Source organism: Lathamus discolor, chromosome 1 (genome assembly GCF_037157495.1).
Source record: "Lathamus discolor isolate bLatDis1 chromosome 1, bLatDis1.hap1, whole genome shotgun sequence".
Taxonomy (NCBI): Eukaryota; Metazoa; Chordata; class Aves; order Psittaciformes; family Psittacidae; genus Lathamus; species Lathamus discolor.
Genome location: NC_088884.1, coordinates 112,215,845 through 112,239,100, shown reverse-complemented (window position 1 = coordinate 112,239,100; position 23,256 = coordinate 112,215,845). Strand labels below are relative to the sequence as shown.

The 23,256-nt window shown below is 37.1% G+C and overlaps 1 protein-coding gene across 2 annotated transcripts in view; it reads right to left on the bottom strand.

Moving 5' to 3' along the window:
• Nucleotides 1-1,488: 1,488 nt before the first annotated feature.
• Nucleotides 1,489-23,256, bottom strand: part of TACR3 (tachykinin receptor 3) — a 35,110-nt gene continuing 13,342 nt past the window's right edge. Inside the window, exons 2-5 of one of the 2 annotated variants that reach the window (XM_065690929.1) lie at nucleotides 19,938-20,126; nucleotides 17,939-18,089; nucleotides 6,843-7,039; nucleotides 1,489-3,985 (exon numbers count right to left, since the gene is read on the bottom strand). In XM_065690929.1, the coding sequence (XP_065547001.1) occupies nucleotides 3,670-3,985; nucleotides 6,843-7,039; nucleotides 17,939-18,089; nucleotides 19,938-20,126 (853 nt within the window). In that variant the 3' untranslated portion in view covers nucleotides 1,489-3,669. The remainder of the gene's footprint in view (nucleotides 3,986-6,842; nucleotides 7,040-17,938; nucleotides 18,090-19,937; nucleotides 20,127-23,256) is intronic. The other variant, XM_065690939.1, reaches the window with a different exon arrangement.

Here is a 23,256-nt window from a genome sequence, read left to right as displayed (position 1 = left end):
GCATTTGTAAACAGTGGTGTATCCTAAGCACTATCGTACAAACAGCACGTACGAATGGGGACTCTAGATATAAAGCTCATCTTGAACTAGGGGAAGCTATACAGCACTTTTAAAATTCTATGAGAGCTGTGGCCACTTCAGAACTCTTGAAATAAATGCAACAGGAAAGAGTGCTTTTATAAACTCCATGGTTCTTAGAGAGAACAGCCCGAAAGGTTTTGAAATTTGTATTGGTGAAATAGGAGGTTCTTGTTTACTGCTGCAAAAGGAATTCACTGTTATTAAAGAAGAAACATTTACATCCAAAACACCTGAATGGTTTTATCTGGATTAAAAAAAAGGCAACTTTTAAAACTTGTGTTTTGCTCTCCTTTTCTACACTAGCTCCTTTTGAATGTTTTTTTTGCAAATGTATATTAGTATTGGTCAGTGACCTACCTCAGTTGTCACATTTAGTTACCAGCTATAAAAATGCCACAAATAGCTCATGCCATGCAATTCTGCTGGTGCTGTGAAGGGATTCCTGCCAAGTAGCCACAGGCTGCAATCTGCTGAATGCATCTTGTATGAGCATCCTGAGCTTACTCCAAGCTCCGAGTTCAGTTTTCCTCTCAACATCATGCTTTAATATGGAAGACTTGAGACAAAGGTGTTGTAAATCTCTATTAATTAAATGAGTTTTGAAGATCTGTGTTTTGAAATTTATATTGGTGAAATAGGAGGTTCTTGTTTACTGCTGTGTTTAAACGTAGCCATCTTTTGAATACCTGTGTTTACACGTAGTCATGTTTAGCCCCCCTTTTTTTTTTGGAAACTTTAGCCAATGTCAGGGGAATGCCAGCAAAAACTTACACTGAACATCCTGTCTGTGGAGACGTGAAAGTTAAACCTGTCCTACCTAAATCAAGGGAACATCATAGCAAAATGGCAGTTCAGGGAGCAATGAAGCCTTTTCATCAGATAAACATTTTAGAGGCTACCTGTTTGACTGTGTAGCCCCTCATGCTTTTTGAGGATGATACAGAGGGATGGATTTGCTCCATGTATCATCATAATGTTTTGCTAAAGCAATGCTGTGATTAAAAGCACAAATTTCTTCATTTGTTGTACAGGAATATCCTGTAACTTCAGAGAACTACAGGGTGTTTTTGAGACCACTACACCACAATATACGGTGAGATTATCAATAGATTACTTCTCTAGGAGGTAATATCCTAAAATACTTAGTAAAGTGAAATTGTTTCACTAATTAAAGGCATAGGTGTGAAGAAGCCACTATTGGTTCCTCAATATTTGTCAACCAAGTATCATGTTTTGTATATACAAAACAAGCATGTTTTGTATATTTGTGATGCTATATTTTTATATATAGCTTTTAAAGAGTCATGCTCTACATTTAGAAACAATAAATTCATCTCACTACAACCATATTGTTCAAACATACATCCATGTATTGACATTTATCAACACTGATTTTGTAACAGCCATAGTTAGAAAAGACAGTGTATATAACAACTGTACATATACGTTCCTCAAAAGTTGTACATGAGCAGACAGGAATTTACAGCACATGTTTGTAATACATCACCACAAGGTTAATATGCCTACGTTCATTACTTTTTGTGTGTGGCTATCCTGAATCTTCTCAGCAGAGTTGTTAAACACCTGTGAAGATTTTAAATTTAAAAGGAAAGCCATTAATGAACAGAGCTCTTTGCTTCAGAGGATTTAAAATCAGGCCTTGGATAGGAAAACTGTGAGTCTGGAATCATGACACGTTTTTATCAGAGTACAATACTCTATGACCAGGTTCTTCAGTTATTTCACGCATGGAGAGTTCAATGTTAAATACTAGATTTACTTATTTGAGGATGTTTCATCTTACACAGGATTTTGATATAGCCAAGTGATACAGCAAGGCACTGAAATGATGGTACAAATTCAAATTATACTTAGCAGAATATAGTAATTTACTATGCAGATAAATCACAATACAAACATGATTCTTGTTACTAGTCTCATATCATATGCTCACAATGCTGGGCATTCCCAGTTGCTGGGAAAGAATGTGAGCTAAACCCAGTTCAAGCCTTTCTCTCTTCAAACTTTGTTAGTTGTTCAGCTTTGATACTGTCTTGGATTGAGTCAGGTATACACTCTTCTGTGCTTGTCTGGCCATCCTGGGAAGACACTCTTTTGCTTCAGTTTTGATTAACTGATGGAGAGCAAGCGTTCAACCAACCGGCTGATTGATGCAACTGATATAGCCATTTATCTGAAACAAAGGCTGCTCTGTGGTCACTTTTGTAGTAAATTCAGCTTTCTTTGCAACAGTTATAGTGGATTTTCCCTGAATCGGGTGGGAAAATGTCTGTGTTATAACGCCTAACATGTTTTCAGATGCAGGCAGAAGATATATTTACGTGGAAAATTTTGGAAAACAGCCCCAATATTTTTTTCCTGGTAGAGGTGTTTCATAGTGAAATATGTTACTGTATCTTCTGCAGAGAAGAGCTTATTGCCACCGTGAACATAGAATCATAGAATAGTGAGGGTTGGAAAGGACCTCAAGATCATCTAGTTCCAACCCCCCTGCCATGGACAGGGACACCTCACACTAAACCATCCCACACAAGGCTTCATCCAACCTGGCCTTGAACACTGCCAGTGATGGAGCACTCACAACCTCCCTGGGCAACCAATTCCAGTGTCTCACCACCCTAACAGGAAAGAATTTCCTCCTTAGATCCAATTTAAACTTCCCCTGTTTAAGTTTTAACCCATTACCCCTTGTCCTGTCACTACAGTCTCTGATATTTTTCTTATATGTGAATTTCCAGTTTAAAATGTTTTGACCTTTCTAAAGTCAATCACAAAGGTCCTGTTAGGGTCATTAGAGAAAGTTCTTAGTACTTAAACAAAAGTTCTTAGTACTTAAACAAAAGTTCTTAGTACTTAAACAACTTAGCACTAAGATACAAGACATTCATCTAAGTAATGAATCCTTCTGGAAGCACACCTTCTAATGTTCACTAATATAGTAACTTGGGTAGAATTTAACTTAGTCCCTTAGAGATTTTCTGCTTTAAAAAAAAATAGTTTTCATATATATTTGAATAATTTTCCTGTTGCAGATAGAGCTGAACTTCATTCAAGTGAATGCCATTTTGTCTGTTTGCCTGGGAATAGGGCTCAATTATAAAACAAACAAACAAACAAAAAGAATAGACTTGGGGCTGATTATGTCTTCGTTATAAAGAAATATTTTATCAGATCTCATGTAATTTTGTGTGGGGTTAATAAACTCGTAGGAGAAACCACGATGCATATCAGCTTTAATAAGGAGTCTCTTACATTACAGTAAGAGAAACATAAATGCCACAGGTCAGATACAGCTGAAACAATGTATTTTATGCCATTGGCTTGTTTCAGGTAATTGCTCCCAACATTGCTGTGTATAAGTGTGTGCTTTCAAACTGACGCATACATATGTCTTCAAGCTCCTCCTTCTCTTCAAAGCAGAAAAGTGATGCTTAGAAATTTCACTGTATTTATAGCTAGGTTTCCTCAGTGGAATTAAGTTTCCTTTTCTGTGGCATGAGTATCTAGTCCCAAAGTAGGAAAGCATTGTCCAGTGCTGCCCTTCTAGCAGCTGTCACCATGAAATGCTCAGGAATAATCATCTGCTGATGTGTGCAGTGAACTGATGAGACTTGAGGCTGTGGAGACAGTCTTGGAATTCTTCCGTGAACAGCCTCTGAAACTCATGTCCTTTGGAGCTGCTCTTTTCTTACGGCTGGCATGGGTGTTGTCTCCATCACTAGTGTCGAACACCATTGTCATGCTGGACTCCATTCTGGACACAGCATATAGGCTGCTTTGCTGGGTGGGATGAAATCTAGCTGCTTTGAGCTCTAGCTCGTCATAGCTGGACATCTCAATGAAGGGGCACCAACGGAAAGCTTGTTTGAAGCCAGCTCGGAACCTGGGAGGAAAGATGTTTGGTGAAAGCCTGTGCTGTGAGCCAGCCACAGGCCTTCATCTCAAAATATATATTGTGCTGACGGAACACTGACTTGGCTAATTATCTTGTGCCTAATCCTCTTAGTGGTGAACTTAGTGGGAGTTTCCTTGACTAAAGTCTGAGTAAGGTAAAAAAAGCTAGTGGTAACAGCTCATTTCCATTTTGGATTTTCAATATACTTTCCCTGCATTTTGACGTTGGTATTTTTCTTGTACTCAATTTCCCTTCCTTTGCCTGTGCCTAAATAAGCAAACACCAGCTTTCACAGCACTGTCTTCACAGAAATTGTTTTGATTTGAGCTGTGAAGAACTCTGCACCTATATTTTCATCTTTCAGCAAGAAACTTTATAACATTCTTTTCTGTAAAATACCATCGCAGCTTCCAGATTCCAATATCCCTTCTGTGTTTCGCATTCTAACAGAGGTGCTTAAATGGGAATGATGTAATGAATAATTGTTCATATCACATATTTTGAAAGTTATTTGTAGTAACCAAAGAAGATTCCAGAAGGTTGAAAACTGAACACGAACAATGTACCAATGGGAATTTTGAGGCTTTAGCACATTAATGCTTGCAATATCCAGATAGTGTTATTTCAATTCAGAGGGACACTATAAGAACTACTGCTACTTTTTGTGTGTGTGCATTTCCAGAATAGAAGCATTAGATAAGCAATTTGCTGTATATTTATGTGTAACCTTTGAAAGAGCACCTTTTCACCTAGACTTAAAACTTACCAGACTTTCTCACTTTATCTTGCTTCTCTTGTTTCTGTTTCAATGATCAGCCATGTTGTTTATTGTGCCTATAAGTCTTTTGGAGCAATGGTAAAGGTACTACAGTGATGACTACAGATAAAAAATTTAGATTGTTTTCAGTGAAAGTTGAATGGTCTCACAGAAATAACTTTCTTCCTCTTCATTTTTCTCAGGTTTGTCACAGAGCTGTCACATGGTGACAAACAAGCAGGTAACTTGCTATTTAGGCTTTCTCTGCTCAGATGGAATTACAGAAATTGAAAAAGATACTGAAAGAATCTCTGATGGAAATGGGTTTAGTGAAGGAGACCGGAAAATCTAAATATCTTTAGACTGTGTTATTTTTTATTTCACCTTCTCTTATATCAGGGCATGTTTTTAATTCATCTTGAAAGAATGCCCTCTTTATCTAGATACATAAGTAATACCCCAATTAGCCTGGAAGATGAGGCTGGGGATAGGTGGTGTAACTCCATCTCATATTAGATCCAGCAGAGGTAACAATACTGCATGAATTGATCTGACTCCCAACAACAGGCTGTATTTTCCTGCTGAATGAATAGGAAGCAGACATTCTGGCTTCTTGATTTCAATATTGAGCTTAATTATAAGAAAACTTTCACCAGTATTTCCTCCTTGCATTACATTCTGTACAAGATGACCTTTAATGTGTCTCAAAATTATGAAATGTTTGTTGCTTATATTATTTCATCCAGATGTTTAGTTTTGTACTGAAACATGGGTTGTACTAAAGTACGAGTGTCAATCTAAGCCATATGAGACATTCATTTTTTCTGAATAACATCTTTTGTGATTCTGCATAAAAAGTTTTTGAAGAAAATGGCAACGTTTTAGAGGTTTTATGGTAGTAATTGAGAAAATATGAGGCATTATCTTTCCTCGCCTTTGATTTTGCAGAAATTGGACATTGGACTCATTGGACATCTAGAGAACTCTGGTTTTTGTTGGAAATTTGCCATTTGAGTTAGGGTATCGCTCTGGGATACTAGAACTTTATATCTTCTTTAAACAGCTCTAATCATCAAAAGGGGAATGAGATTGTATGAAACTGAGCATTACCTGGACATTTTAAAAGACAATGAATGTTAGGCATTATAAGCTATTCTAATCAAGGAGGCAAACTCCAGTGTTTTTCCATCAATAAAAGCTTGGCAGAATTTGGTCACTTCTTTTTCAGTTAGGCTCCTTTTCACAGGTATTTCATGATCCTTAGTGGGGTTTTATAAGTATTCAACAAAATTGTCGTAAAACTTGTCAGCAATTAAACTTGACGCTGGCTGTTCATTCAAAAGAGATTTCTAACAATCTTTATTCAATAGTGATTCATACTGACTCCATTATGAGAAGTAATACTGAAAAATAATATGCCTAGGATGACATTTGTTTAGATCCTGGTCCTACAAGCTGAAATCAAAAGCACGAGTTCATTCTGCAATCCAGTAGTCTGAAACAGCCAGACACCTCACCAAACTCAACAGCAGTGCCTTTGAAATTCAGAGCAAAATGCGTTGCTATCAAACAGTACTGTAATTCAGTATTAAGTAATATTTGTTTTAGTAGCCTGTTACAGACCTCAGAGCTCAGTAGACATCTAATGTCATCTAATACACAGTAAACCACATTTTAAATTATATCCTTCCAGTGCTGCAAAACAAATTTGTGGCTACCATTAGTTAGTGAACATGCAGATTCCACTGTATATCACTAATGGTTGTCTTCTTTCTTTCACTGTTTTGCAAGCAAAAAAAATATTAAACTGCTATAGATTTTAAATTTTGCATATGGAAACAGGAAGGGTTGGTTTCTGAATACTGAATTTTGCTCTGAAATTAGACTAACGTAACTACTGGAACTGGACATTTGGTTCGTGGGATTCATTTCAAGTACAAATCTAAAGGAAAGGGTTTTTTTGTGCTTTGTTTTCTTTCCCACTAACTGAAAATTATTCAAGTGAAATTTTTTGTCTTTTATCCCATTTAAACCATTTATATTCTCGTTGAAGTTATGCATACCAACTGTTTCATAACCAGCTCTTACCTCTTATTCAGACAGCAGTAGATAATGGGATTGTACATTGTAGAGCTCATGGCGAGCCAAAAGCTGGCCAAATAGATTTGCTGAATGTATTTCCACCGATTTAATTGTTGGTAGATTCCAGTAACTATGAAGTAAATATGGTACGGCAGCCAGCAGATGGCAAATGTCAGCACAACCACAATCATCATTTTTACCACCTGAAAGAAGGATGTAATAATGCTATTTAATAATATACATTATTTTTTTTATTATTTGGACTAGCATTTCAACATCCATTAATGATTTTCTTGCATTTGATTAAAGTTAGTCAAAGCAAAGAATGAATATGCTTTTACATAATTTCCCTTTTAATCTGACTCTCCTAAATTTCTTTTTATTTTCTTTTTCTTTCTTTTTTTTTTTTTTTTCCTTGGCTGGAGAGCCTCCTTTTCCCAAGAAAAATAACATGAAAATTTCTCTAACTTCATTTGTATTGATTCCTTCAAGAAAATATATTTCCTTACTTGTATTTGGCATCTAAAATACTACTTTTTTCTATATACCTAATAATGAGATAAAGTTACAGGGTGTTTGGGACACCTCATTTTGGCCTTTAGTGACCCTGATATCTTTTTCTCTTGTGGTCTGCAAGTATATGGCTTATCCCCATTTATTAGATGTGATTTGAGTAAATACAAGGTTGTAGGAAATGAGCAACTGCAGTATCCTGTTTAATTTCAGAGGATAACAGTTTCCTTGGCTGGCGATCATTATTTGTTGTTTTCTGCAGGCATCGTAGCATCTGTTAGCTACCATAGTTTCCATTAAGCACAAATCAAAAGGAGCTCTGTTTTGTGCTTGAAACACAAGAAATTCCAAATCACATGAAACTTTCCCTCCTGTCTTTCCCTCTTCAGCTGTGCCAAATACTAGCTCAGCTACCATTTTCAACCAATATGTCACACATTTACACAACAGATTTTTTGTTTGTTTTGTGAGTAAAATGAAACCAGACATGATAGATCTGTGCTGGGATGTCTCTTGTTCATTTGTACTGTCAATGCTGGGGAGTAATAGGGATTGCTATCAATAGCTGTTTTGTTTTCCTTTCTCTGCACAAGGTACTGTTTCCTGCTGCTTGTAGTTTTGCCAGGAAGAAAAGGAAAAAAAAGAAAAAGAAAAAGAAGATATTTGCCATACCTACGTATCTCAGGTTGATATTTTTATAAATTTCAGGTAACATAATTAAATAATTTTACATATTTTACATATATTTTTTATGGCACCATCCATATTACATCTTCCTGTGGGGAACATAAAGCAACTTTTCTCTTAATATCTGACACCAGTTTACAATCTTTCCTGCTGGCCGGGTCTGTACTGTACAAGAGAATACTTATTATTACCAATACATACCATCACTTGAAGATGCAAAAAGGGCATCTGTCCACACAAACCCCAACATTATTGATATTTGGTTCTTCTAAAGCACTTTTCATCAGTCAACTGTAAATCGTTGCAGAAGGAAGATTATAAGGGAAGGCAACACGCCAAAACAGTATCAGTTTCACCTTTGCTGAGTGTGCGTCTGTATGTCTATATCTAGACATGTATAGATGTACATAGCACTGTTATAATAGGGTTTTTTTGGGTAAAGAAGAAGTTTTGACTGTATGTGAATAGACATTTCTGGATTAAATTCTGTATCTGAAATGATAACACAAAAATATGTTGGCAAATCACAGTGGATCATTAAATGGCATGTCTTTTCTACCCTTTGGACATAGCTTCCATGGTTCTTCTGCTGGGATTTACACCTGTGCCTTGCATACATTGTATGGGTAGAAGACTTAACTCCATAGTTATACCACAATACTTAAGCTCTCTGTCCATTGACTTACAAGTGCACTTGTTGCTGTGTTTTTATACGTGCCAGGAATGATAAATATTACTTCAACACCATTCAGGATTTTTGTAATTTCAGAATGCCTGAAAGTCTAATTACTTTCCTTCATATCTAATTAGCAAGTCTTGAAGTACCAGCTGTGAATGTGAAATTATTCCTACAATTATTTATCACTGGAATATCGTAGGTACTAAATGGAAAGATTTTTGTCTCAAAGTTTTCAAGGTGTAATCACACAAATCCATATTTATAGTGCACATTTCATCTGTGCAGTGCTTGAGAATGGAAACAGTAGAGCTTTCCAGCAATAAATGCAGTTTAATCTAGTTGAAAACCGTGCCAATCATGCCCTAGAACTGGTAGAAATCACAGTAAGAGAATGGGTTGCCAGTTTGGCATACTAAATTTTGTTAACTACATTTTCAAAAGAAAGTTGCTTGTCTCTTTCCTACATCCAAATTCTTTTTGGCTAGCTTTCTGTGTTATATTGAAGGGTAGGACAAGCAGTACTTGAGAGGCCTAGTTAAAGGTCTCCTAAAGCTAATAAGCCTTCACAGCCTATACACATAATAGCTTTTTTATTTCAACTGCTGCATTCAACAATTAAAACACAAAATGAATTAAGTTTTAGGTTACATTACTACGAAGTATTTCAGGTTTTCTTCAGGGAAACAGAAATCCCAAAGTAACTATTTACAGTATGACACAAAGAAAATCCTTAACAAAATTTTTTTTGACCAAATTCAGGAAATTCAATTCTTATTTTAAATGTTTTAACTTTTTTTTTTTAATTAAGTTTTGAAATAAAAAATGCCAAATCACCCCCACAAAAATCACATCTTCTTCTGCAAGGTTACTTTTTCATTTAAAACAAAACACTCATCTTTAAAAACATTGAGATCAGCATAAAATTTTCTTATCGCTGTTTTTCTGAAAATCCACGATTAAATATTATGTCATCATCATCCAGAAAGCAGAAATTCCTGAAGCAAATAGTTAAACTAGACAACAAGCAGAAGACGATGTTAGATGGCCATTAGTGTTTGATTTGATTTGTGAAGTAACAGGTCACTGGAATGACAGACAGTGAAGCACACTGCTTTCTTAATCATTCCTTTTACAGCTGTTTTTCATAAATAACAAAAATTAACTAAAAATTTGAGCTATCATTTTTCTCTCGGATAAGGGTTTATCAGTCTCAGTTTCACCGAAGTGAATGGCAATATAGAATCATAGAATAGTTAAGGTTGAAAAGGACCTTAAGATCATCTAGTTCCACCTCCTCTGCTATGGGCAGGGACACCTCACACTAAACCATCTCATCCAAGGCTCTGTCCAACCTGGCCTTGAACACCGCCAGGGATGGAGCATTCACAGCTTCCCTGGGCAACCCATTCCAGTGCCTCACCACCCTAACAGGAAAGAACTTCTTCCTTATATCCAACCTTAAACTTCCCCTGTTTAAGTTTTAACCCATTACCCGTTGTCCTATTGCTAGAGTCCCTAATGAAGAGTCCCTCCCCAGCATCCCTAGAGCCCTCCTTCAGATTCTTGTAGGTTGCTATGAGGTCTCCACGCAGCCTTCTCTTCTCCAGGCTGAACAGCCCCAACTTCCTCAGCCTGTCTTCATAAGGGAGGTGCTCCAGTCCCCTGATCATCCTCGTGGCCCTCCTCTGGACTTGTTCCAACAGTTTCATGTCCTTTTTATGTTGAGGACACCAGAACTGCACACAAAACTCCAGGTGAGGTCTCACGAGAGCAGAGTAGAGGGGCAGGATCACCTCTTTCGACCTGCTGGTCACGCTCCTTTTGATGCAGCCCAGGATACGGTTGGCTTTCTGGGCTGTGAGCACACACTGAAGCTGCTCATATTAAGTTTCTCATCGACCAACACCCCCAAGTCCTTCTCTGCAGGGCTGTTCTGAATCTCTTCTCTGCCCAACCTATAGCTGTGCCGGGATTGCTCCAGTCCTGGTGTAGGACCTTGCACTTGTCGTGGTTGAACTTCATAAGGCTGGCATCTGCCCACCTCACAAGCATGTCAAGGTCCCTCTGGATGGCATCCCTTCCCTCCAGTGTATCAACTGAACCACACAGCTTGGTGTCGGCAAACTTGCTGAGGGCACACTCAATCCCACTGTCCATGTCAGCAACAAAGATATTGAACAAGACTGGTCCCAACACTGATCCCTGAGGGACACCACTCATTACTGATCTCCAGCCGGACATTGAGCCATTGACCACAACTCTTTGTGTGCAGCCATCCAGCCAGTTCTTTATCCACTGAGTGGTCCATCCATCAGATTGATGTCTCTCCAATTTAGAGAGAAGGATGTCGTGTGGGACAGTGTCAAATGCTTTGCACAAGTCCAGGTAGATGACATCAACTGCTCTACCCCTGTCCATCAGTTCTGTAGCGTCGAATGTGTAAAGTGTGTTTTCCTGGAACAAAAAAGTGCTATTTTTCCCAGCAAAAAATGTTGTTACGGAAAGTACAACGCATTCACTGATATGAGAAAAAGGTAGGTGTGATGTTGCAAGTCTGTGTGGCATAAAATCATTTGAAACACAGGGCAGTTATAGTTAAATTTGAACTTAACCATAGAAGTAATGAGAGGAATGAAAAAGCACTAGTCTCTCTTTGTTTCATCCACTAAGAATGAATGTATGTTGGCAGAAATAGAGGAAAAGAAGAATAAGAGGAAAATGAAAAGGAGGAAGATTATTCCCAATTTCCTTTCCTCTTTCAAAGACAGGCACATGTACTGTGCAATGCCATACCTTACAGTTCTTGCAATTCTTATCTGTACCTCTAGTCCTTCCATTAAGTTTCATTTCTGGATGATATCGATACCCATGAACAGAGACTGCCTTCAAGGTCTATAAACCCAGGGCACCTTTATTTTACTTGGTATAAATTCTGATGTATGAATGCCAGTAAATTATTAAGCTCAATTAGAGCACAGGGAAAATAAATGAAAAAGGCCAAGTACAAATTTGCTGCAAAAGCTTTATTGTCTTTTCCCAGTACACTGTGATATTTCACTAAAAAATCTCCAGTGACTTTTGCTGCAGAACTGCTTGCTCAGCTGCAGAGTTTAAAAGAGCACCTCAATGGTTTTTGGTTTTGGTTTTTGTTTTGCTTTGTTTTGTTTTTTGTTTTTTTTTTTTCTATTTTTATGGGGGGGTGTGGAGTACACAGACTTGTAGCTTTGACAATACAAAGTTCTTTGATTTTATTTCTTTTTAATATGCCTGTTCTGTTTTGTTTTTTGAGATATCACCATTTTTCAAATGCTTTCTCCTCTGTGTTGCATAGAATTCATTAATAAGGGTTCGCTTTTGGGGGTTAGGAAATATTTCTAAAGCAAGCAAACCAGAAAATTACTGAATTCGGTAGTGCTTAATATCTAACTCTGTTCCTACCATCATTTAACCATGGAGTTTTCAAAAATGTATGATTACAGTGAACATCATCTATCAGTATCCCAGTGGCACCATTTTCCTCTGGTAATCTGCTCAGCCTCCTTTTGTGTATTATGGGCAGCACGGCCAGAGGAAAGAGTTTTTCCTCTGTTCCAGGACTTTGGTTAAAATGAGTTGTACTGAGTCTCTCAGTCATGCAACCTTTAGGTGAGTCTTGAGGCTGGATTTGGAATATGATGGAAAATCAAAGTGGTTTTTATTTTCATCAACATGTTCTGCTGATATTGATGTACTTCTGCCTATGTCTAAGAAAAACTATGTCTATAAAAAAATTGATTTATGTGCTTTTTAGTCTTGCCCATTCCTTTAAACCCTTCCTGAGTAAGAAGCATTCTTTCATCGTAAGGATGCATTCAGTAAATCCACTTCTCAATCCTGGGGACATACACGGCACTTGTACACTAAGCACCAGAGAGAAGGGAAACATCACTATGTCTTCTGCTTTTCTACAATGCTTATTTGGATTAAACAATCTTTTGCAAGAAAATTAAGATTCAAAGGTCTCTACTAGTATGGAGAAAGGACTGATTTCTGAGATGCCAGGTGCTGCGGGTTTTCATATAACTTTGACAAGCTCAAGGATTTTTTGTGCTATTTTAGCCCAGAGAAAAGATAGATGCTTAATCGCTGAAAGAGATGCACATTTAGAATGAGAAGGTATCAAACAGCTTGGAAGTCTTTCAGTCATGTAAGGCACTTATCAATTCCAGTGCCTGACAAATAATTTCATTCTTCCAACTTATACTTTCTTTTTCTCAGTTGCTTGAGATAAAGAAACTACTTTTCATTTCAGTTTGCATAATCCCTTGCTACAGACCGAATCTGCAATCACTTACTGTTATTTAAGCTGTAATGTTGAAAAAGATATTCTGTTCTAGTATGAAGTAGCTTTGAATCAGATTGCTGTCTTACAATGCTAAAATGTGGGATCCCTCCCAAATCAAAACATTAGTGACATTTTTCATGAGCAGTCTAAGCTACTGGCTTTTTAAAATGATGCTTTTCTAATGTTGTATGGAACACAGCTCTGACAGTGACAGTCTTGAGACTGTTCTCATTTAATGTATCACAGAGGAGACAGAAACTGCTGGATTGGTACTAAACTAGCTTTGGAGATCATTTTATACTGTCCTAGGTAAGAGCATGCTTGGAAAAAATCTGGGATTTGCTGAACTAAGAACTAACAAAATAGGGCTTAATTCCCCAAATAAAAGGGAAGGGGTACCTTCCTGAGGGGAGCTCATGTGCCTCTGTGTATGTTTGCATAGTTCTGGAGTGGGCACCTTGTCAGTAGGTAAGCAAAGTGTTCCTACATCACCATAGCAGTCATTTTTGTCCATGAAGCACAAGCACAAACGAATCTACTAGGTGGAAACATTCATACGCCATGAATAAGCAAGTGGTGGGCAAGTTTTGTGACAATGTAAGTGTCTTCCATAGTCTGCTGTTACATGGCTGATCTGGATGAACTGCAAGCCAAATGCTTTCTGCCTGTATCTGTGTACTCCAGGGTTTGGTTCTCTTTGCATACATAAGATGGAGAAGTGTATATTTAGATGTGCAGCCTTGGTAGACCATTACCTGAATAAAGGCCAAAAAATGCTGTGTTTATTACTGTCTGACTTTTAAAACACATGTATAGGTGGTGATTCAGTATAGACTAGGGTGTCAGCTGTGAAGATTTGGCTGTCCCTTGAAGTCTGTAGTACAAAGCTATGTAGTCAATTGCAGCTCGTGTTTTTAATGGAATTTAGGATAGTCAAGTTATATTGGCTTTCTGTTATATTAAGCAGTTTGATTCCTTAATGCCATTTTGAAAATGGAATATAGCATATGTAAGTTATTGGAGATTGGAATGCTGGTCCTTGTGCTGGGAATAAGATAAAGTTAAGAGAAAAATACATGTGAGTAGCTACGTGTGAAGTGTTCATGCAGCAGTTCTTAGAGAGACCATTTGCTCAGATCCTGTCCTGTTGCTTACTTCCATAACCTGTGAAAGAGGGGAGATGTTTTATGTAAGTATTTCAGAAAATTATTTAAAATTGTTTGGATGCCTTTTTGTAATATTTACTTGTAGTTCTGGAAGAGTTCACCTGGATATTTCTGTTTATCTAGTAAAAGCTTTTTTCACACAGTAATTTTGAGTGATTTTTGAATTTACATATGACTGTTCTGACCCTGACTTGGAAAAGCGTGTCCTGCCATCTTACTTGATTTGGCTTCTCACACTGTGTGATATTTCAAATTCATATTCAAAAGTAGCTCTCATGATATCATTATTCCTACAGTCCCATATTGTTTTGAATAGTATTTTCTTTTCAGATGGAAGTCTAAAGTTATCTACTTTTTCATTTTCTCCTCCACTGTGTTTCATATATTAACATATATTAACTGATTAGATAGATGCATTTGACTGTAAATGGATATGGGATGTCTACTTCTGCTGTCAAAATATATATATAAAACTTTGAAAATTTCCTTATGTACTTAGGCTGTAAACCTTGACCATCTCCTTAGTGAGTCCTGTAATACTGTAAGTCACTAGAAAATATACAGGTTTTTTTCTGTTTTTATAAGCAAATTTGAAAAACAATTTTGACATTAGAAAAATGTGGCCTTTAATATATCATTATCACAGTAAGAAGTTGAAATGACACCTCAAGCTGTGTTAGGAGAAGCAACAAATGTAGACAGAAGCTTATGTATGGAGGAATGAAAATTGCTGAAAAAGGTGCACAGTGATATAGTATCCTAAAGTTAATAGAGGTAAGGGGAACTGTAAAGGAGAAAAATAGAAGTTGAAAGAGTATTTTCTTTTCTTCTGTATTCTTCATTTTGGGACAAGGCAATGGCATGTGCACACTGTTTCAGAACATGCACACATATTTCAGAAAACAGTTGTATCAGAACTGCATCTCTTGACAATGACAACAGTAACTGGTTGATTTTATTTACAGTACATGACCATTCCCTCTTACAGGCTAAGTAAAGTTGGAAGAGGGATTGGAACAGATTAGATAGTAATAAAAGAGGGAAGGTGGAGACATCTGTGATCAAGTCTAGTTTTTTGAAGTGAATATAAAGAACACTATGGCCCAGTAAAATGTGATTGTAATGTAATAAACCGCCTATGTAAACTTTAGTCACATATGACAGTGTTGAAACTATAATTGAAAATTAGAACTGAAGGAGAATAAATGATGTTCAGCTGGACATCAGTGAGTCTCATGCCAGGAGCTTTAAGAAGAAGGGGTAATGCCTGCAAAGTCCCCACATGTAGTGAAAGTTCAGAAGTTCAAAAGACTGGTGTCAGGCAACTTTAAGTGGATCAGTCCCCGAGACATTTGATCTTTCACAAAAAAAATATTGGAATTAGTCTCTAGCAGTCCTGAATCTCTAAAAATTTCAAGTCTTTGACCCTTAAAGATATTAAGTATGACTTTGTGTTGCCCAACCTGTAGTGTGTATGGTGAAATTCGTTGAATCCTTTCCTCTTTGATGTTGATTTCAGAAGGATTCAGGGTACATATGGAGTCACACATAAGGAGTAATGAGACTGTCTATCAAACTACTAACAACTTTCTCAAGCTTCAAATCTTCTATTGGCAAATACTGTTTCTTTTCTTCCGTTCACTACCTTCTCTAACATTAAATACCATTTCAAACAATCCTAACCAAACATCCTCTGTACTGTATCATTGCATAAAATGAAACATGCAGTCAGCTATTTTATATTTCTCCTTCATTACAAGTGCACAGACTTTCTATGTCTTGGTATCTGCATGCTAAATAGCAAAAAACCCCAGATGATTTCTTTGTTTGAATAAAGGAAAAGAAATAGCTCTATTATCAGAGGCAGGCTGGATGATAGCTTTATTTGGATTTCAGTCTATCATCTTTCCAAACTGGGTATTTCATAAATCCTGCTGGAGAGCACAGCAGTGGAACTGAAGAGCTGTCATGGAGCTCTACCAACAAAGTCACTGATGCAGTTACAATATATCTGCCCATAATTTAATCCCCTTGTTCCATGTGTTGAAGGCATGCATTCCAGTGCTCTCCTCCTTTAATTAAGGATGCTACTCTTTGTCTCTTGCCAGTTCTTCACTTACTGGAAGGACAGTATTGGTGCTAGCACACTTAATTGGTGAGTGAAATCTTTTCCTGCTTATGCTCTGTAGGAAACGTAATTTTGAAACTTTGAAAATACACTTTCGGGTAAGTGACAACAGGCATGGCAAAGACTGTAACGATAATGTTGGACTTCTATGTATTATGTTAAAGAGAAAATGCTGATCTTTTAAAATGCTTTAGCATTTCTGGAAATTAGTCCAATAATTTCATTTTGGGACAAATATGTAAAGCACATGAAAAATCATGCTGAATTTTCATCATTTTCCATCTGTTCACATTCTAAATAATCTTTAAGCTGGTAGAAAGCAATAGTGGTGACAATTCTAGTCCAACTGCATTTTACTTAAGAGAGGCTAGCAATTTGTCCTCTTAAAAAAGCTATGTAAAAGCGAAAATTAATAACACCTTTGGTTTCATAGGAGGCATTGCACATCATACTGCAAAGCTGTCTAGGCATGTCTACCATTCTGACAACTGAAACTTGCCATAAAAATTTTGCACTTGCATCTTATGGGTCTGAAGGTGTATGAATGAGGAATGATCCTAATCTTTCCCTTCATATATACTCTGCTGTAACAACTTTTTCTGTGTAATATGTGGGTAAAAAACACTTTAATGTTGCTGATAGTGTCCTGTAAGAAATGAAAACATCAGTGTCCTCCAGTATTTGCAGATCCCTACTGTCTCAGAACCCAATATGCTGCACTCTGCTATTGCTACAGCATCTTAGCCTATACCACTGTTCAAACATATTCACAGTGTCAGGAAGCAAATCGAGCAACTGAAAATGTGTTCATCATTGTGAGTTAGAAGTCTATGCTTATGTTGCGTTTTTTCAAATATGAAAGGTTAAATACGTTTTAGTATGAAAAATTGTCAGGAATAAAAAACAGAAGGGCCGTCTTATTAAAGAAGAAAGTTATTTTAAGAAAAAGAACATTATAAGAAAGAAACTTTCATGTCACTGTATCATGAAAACAACTGGAAATAGTCAAATAATGAGTTCATAAGCAATCCACAGTCTTGTTAGATTAGGCAAGACTTACAGTGAAAAAGATTGAAAGAAAGTAACTGGGAAAAAATAATTTCTATTTCCCACCAAAGGTTATTGATTTAAAACCTAAAATACTTACTATAAGCAGGCCAATCAGCACTCATCTCAAAGCTGAATGGGCTTTAATCTACTGAAAATTACAGCAAGATTCACTTTCGTTTCAGTAGGATGAGACTGGCTGAAGAGGAGCTAAAGGTTCCCTAGTCCATTGTTCAAAAGTCAGTATTTTAGCTCTGTAAAGACTAAATGTTTGGGCTTTGTTTCCACATATCAGACACAGTATATGCTGCTATATGTGGAGTAAAAAGTTAAAATCAAACCTTTACTTAATGGTGAACAGGAAGGTTACAAAAAACCCACCAGCTAATGAAAATAGAAGGCAATGTGTCAAACTTAATCAATTTTTTTATAAAAGTAGATCTCTCATTACTCTTATTTCAAGTGACTTGGTGTTTCTGAAGGTATATACTGTGATACTTTGTAACACGATTGCAGATGTTATCAGGGTTCACTTAGTGAGATTTAATGGAACAGTACCTTTCTCTTAGCTTTGAGCTGCTCGTGATATTTGTCGGATGTGTCGCCTGGTATTTCTCCTCCCCAGAGCGTAATTCCCACTATGGAATAAGTGATGCCCATGACAAGCAGTGGAAAGCAGTAGACCAGGACAATCACAATAACATGATACCTGCAATAAAAACCATAAAGCTGATAAGTGCTTTCAGAGGAGCTATAACAATGGAATGGGCTGCTAGAAGACAAGAGTGCTACTGTAGCACAAAGCATGTTTTATATTGACTGGCTAGTGGCTGGTGTTTTCTCTGTCTTTTTGAAAGTCTTGAATTGCACTGCAAACTTGTTTACATTTTAATGCAAGAGCTTTATGGGGTTTCTAGAGCTGATTTTGAATTTTCACTATCATAAATTAAGAGGGACTCTAAAGTTATCGTGATCAGTGACTGAAAAATAAGGTATGCTTGTCCATAACTAGCTGAATTGATTTTTAATTATTGCACAGCCAAGTATCTTAAGGACAAGTTAGGCATTTTTCATTCTGGACCATAAATGAAAGAGGAAAATAAGTATTTAAACGGTATACTTATGCAAAGGCTCTGTGTTATCCAACGTACTTCTTGTGGTTTAACCACAGCTGGTTTAACTACACAAGCCACTCAGTCCTGGCCAACTCACCCAGTTTATACACTGGCATGAAGTGCTGCAGTATGGAACACCCCTTTGGCTAATTTGGGTCAGGCGTCCTGTCTCTGCTTCCTTCCAGCTTCTTGTGCCCCTCCTCACTGGCAGAGCATGGGAGACTGAAAACTCCTTGATCAGGGTAAGTACTAGTTAGCAACAGCTAAAACGTTGTGTTATCAGCATCGTTCTCAGACTAGAGCTGACACACAGCACTGCACCAGCTACTAGAAAGAAAATTAACTCTATCCCAGCAAGAAACATGACAGTATTTCATATACCAGACCTGTTGCACATAGGAAATACCTGCTGCCTATGTGCAACAGAGTCATCTCTGCTGATACAAGCACTAGGGAAAAAATGGTAACTACTCTTGCCTTCGTGCTTGAATGCCATCCTCAGATAAAATCCTAGTGAATGATCAGTGAAGAATCCCCAGCTATCACTGATAGTGACCTTTCTGCCCTAAAGAGAAATATTTGTGCGTGCCTCCTAAAGTGATACAAATTGTTTATGTGACCAGGGTGGGCCCTTTCACCTGCCTGAAAGAGGGCAAAAAGTAAAATTTGATTCTGGATAATCACACAAGCTTTCAGCCTTGAACACAGAGTTCGTCTTAAATGCCAGTGATGACATATAAGGACAGATAATGTTTCTATGGCTAGGTAACCACTTATTCCTAATTCTGCCAGAGGTAAAATAGGATAGGTTCAATTTAATTGACTGTTATTCTACATTTTCAGAAACTGGAACCAGTTACAGGTTTTACAGTTTTCTTATTTGGACTGCTATCTGAGATAAGTAATTGTGATAATGTAACAGAATGAAACGGGAAAATCCAGCCTTCTCACAAAGAGATCCAGAGAAAAAAATCTGATTAGGACAAGGAAAGGCTGGAAATACTTTTTTTCCTATCTAGGTTGAAAAGGAAGGTTGCTTTGATGATCTTTTGAGGTCCCTTCCAACCCTTGGGTTTCTGTGATTCTGTTAGTAACTTTCAGAGTGTCACGGTGGAGTTCAGATCCCTTTCTGAAAATTGCCTACTCTATCCCCATTTCTGACTATTTCTGTCTGTGTAGAAGCAGCCATCTTAAGTGAAGCAGTGATGGTAAACATGAGCATGGGATGAAGAACACATAGAAGTGGAAGACAATAAATGTGTTCCACTTATCACTTAAAATATTCTATCTTTCTATGTTCTAAAACTTGTTCTACATTTCTCAGTGATCAATTCTGTTAGTTGTTCTGCATGCAGCATAACTGCACGATACTCTACAACTTTTGCCAAGTCCATTGCAAGTGTAGACACCACCATGACAAGTTTAAAAGAACAAAAGCTTACGTAAAGTGCTGTTTTGGACCACCAGGCCACGCTACATAGCAAAGAGTTCTCCCAGGCATCACCTTGGTTATGGAGTATAGGCACTGCGGAAAGGCCAACAGGAAAGCCAAAGTCCATATGCTCCCAATGACCACCTTGGTAGCAGTTGCAGAGAGCCTAGGTTTCAAGGGATCAATAATGGCCATGTATCTGTAAAAGGAAGCAAAAACCTGTGCATAAGAAACCTTCAGGGATCAGAATGTATCTAGAATCAACCAAAGCTTAGGGTTGGGAGAAGGATAAAAGCAGAGATATTTGGCTTCCTGGATTTCTGATGGCATTGTGCTTTGTGAGTGGTTCAGCCCCTATGAAGGCTGGAGGAAGGTCCATTGAATATTATTTTAAAGCTGTGGGACACCTGGTTAACGAAATGTATACCAGTAGAGCAACTCTCAATGAGTTAATCCTGTTATTACACAACCTGATTGAAAAGCAACAATACAGCTGGATCCTCTGTTACTCTGCTACATAATACAGGGTTTATCTCTAATTAAAAAATTTACAGTCAAGCTGTCAGGATTATTAGTCATCTGTCAAAAAGCTACAGGAACTTGATAAGGCCACATGCATCCATTTCAGTAAACACAGGCTGATTTTGGAACATCTGCCAAAGAGCCCCAGACCGCAACTGATTCATACAGAGATGGAGAGAGGAGCCATATGAGCATTTCCTTGGGTAATGTAGACATGAGAAAAGCACCAAGAGAAATAGATATATAAAGCATGAAAACATCTCACTTGACTTCTCAGTTCCTGTGATCTCAGGTAGGATAGCATTCTTTTTGCAGCTCTATAATTGTATGGGCAGCCCATGTATAGTAATTTTAGAAGAACATGCAAAAAATAATTTAAAATTTTACTCTAATTACAGTTTAAAAGCTTAGGAAAAAGTGCATCAGGAAGGCAACAAGATGGTAAAAGAAAAACAGATCTTGTTTTCTGTTTCAATCTCTGTTATATATGCAAGGAACAAGGGAGAAAGGAATTTTGTATCTTATATACTCCATGTTACATTTTCACATTTTTCTTAGCAAAACTACTGCTTTGATTTCTTGGCTAAACACTGAATTAACATATTTTTCCCCAACTTCCCTGATTACAATTATATAACAATGACCAAATAATGACTTACAGAATCATTAATTGTGTTAGTGAAATGGTAGCACTATTCAAAATTTCCTCCAGTATTAGGGGAATACTGATAAGTATCAGCCCAAATCACATTTAAAGAAATTTTTATACTTCCATAAAACCAGGGTGATTTTGGCTGTATTTGTGCCCATATTCTGTTACTTGATATAGCACACTGAATAACTAACTACATATTCTTTAATCTGACATCCTAATGTTTTATAAAACAATACAAGGAAATGTTTTTTACATTAATATTTTGCTTCAGATCCAGAGGGTTCCCAGAGTACCTTAAAAAATCCTTTCACTCATGATTGATTCCATGCTGGCTGTGAGTTAATGTAGCAGTTAATGGATCAGCAATTTAAATCAAGAAATTTCCATGGAAGTATTCAGTGTATCTGTGCTTATTCTGGAAACTGAATCTGAATGAAGATCTGCCCTTCTGCAGTTATTGGTAACATTGATATTCTACACTGTGTTTCCAAGACATTGCTTTTCTAAAATCAGAATTAGAATAGCAATGATTTAGAAGCAGCTCGGGAATAACCAGGGAGGTCAGAAGGAAACTAACAAAATATTATTTTCTGCGTTTCTTTCTGGTTTTGTTTTGTTTTATTTTGTTTGTTATATTATATGAAAACACCTGAAGCAGGTAGGAAACTGGGGTGAGTATGAAAATCAGCTTGAATGCTTCACCGATGAGAAAATAATTTCCCATGAGAATTTACCAAATTTCTAGGAGAGTGTCTGGATCAGTTTCAACGCTTTGTCATCAGCCATGGGGATTAGTACTAATTCTGGAAGAAGCAAACTCACTGCCAAACAATCATTATGGCCTGTACACTTTCACTCTCTTTCACAGTACATGTCCAGTTATCTGATCATCTTTGACGAGGTTATTGGAGTATGCCAGTGATCATAAATGTCCTCCAGTCTTCATGCCTGGTAACTGCCCCTGTCCCTGTCTGTTACAGGTTTTAAATACAGTTAGAAAGTCAAACCGCACCTATTCCAGCCTACATGTGCAGAGAAAATATTTCCAGAATTTTCCAGTATTGCTGCCCTCCTTGTGTCATTTGTACCTTATAAAGGAGTTGCAATAAGTAAAAGATGTACTATGGCTTGTCATCTACTCCTTCTCTGCATTTCTACCTCATATAAAGATGGCTCAGGATGAATTCAGAGACTGTTTTCAGTATGCAAAATTACATAGGCAGTAATAGCCATTTTATGGCAGGACTGTAGGAAAAAAGAAAAAAAAGCACTTTGTGTTATTAGGCTTTGTAGATTTTGTGCTATTGTTGAGACTTTAGTTGTTGCTGTGGGGCTTAGAAGTTATACAATCAGCTTAATGTACACTCACGGAGAATGAATTACTTTGTAGGCAAGCAAGTATAAATTAGTAGATCCTATTCCAAAGTGACACAATATGTGATTATTATTTTTCTTATCTATGTTTGTTGTATTGGCATTCATAGATAAAAAGATTCCAAAGCCATTCACAATTTTTACTTTTTGTGTTCTCATCTTGTGCATTGGCTTTAGATTATGAGAAACCTTCTTATACTGTTTGATTACTGCTTGGGTCTGTGCTTTCAAATCCAGGCACGATTTGAATTGAAATCCATTGAAATCAATGGACGAGCTACCAGTGATTTTAATTAATCCTTTCTGAGGATGTGTAAGTTGTGTTCTGCTGCAATCAGAAGAGTCATCTAAACCAAGGAGAGTGCAACATGTCCCAATTGTTACAGTGCACACAATGTTCTAGGCAGACTTGCCCAGGATTTTTCTGTATAGACATTAGCTACAAGACAATAACTATAATATTTATAAGATAATGCTCCTGATAAAAATTTGTGCAAGTAATCATCTGCATCCATGTTTACCTGCTATGGAAAACAAATTTCATTCAGGATATCCATATTTTTTTGACATTTCATACTGAGAGATAGGTAATTGCAGAAAAGATATATGGTTTATCAAAAGTAATTCAATTTTAGTTAACCATCAAATATGTGATAAACCCAACATCTGCCATCTTAGATTTTCAACCTCTGGTAGACAAGAGAGCTGTGCTAATATATTAAAACATCCAAATGCTGGCAGAAATAGTAATCTACAACAGCTATTCATTTTCTATTGC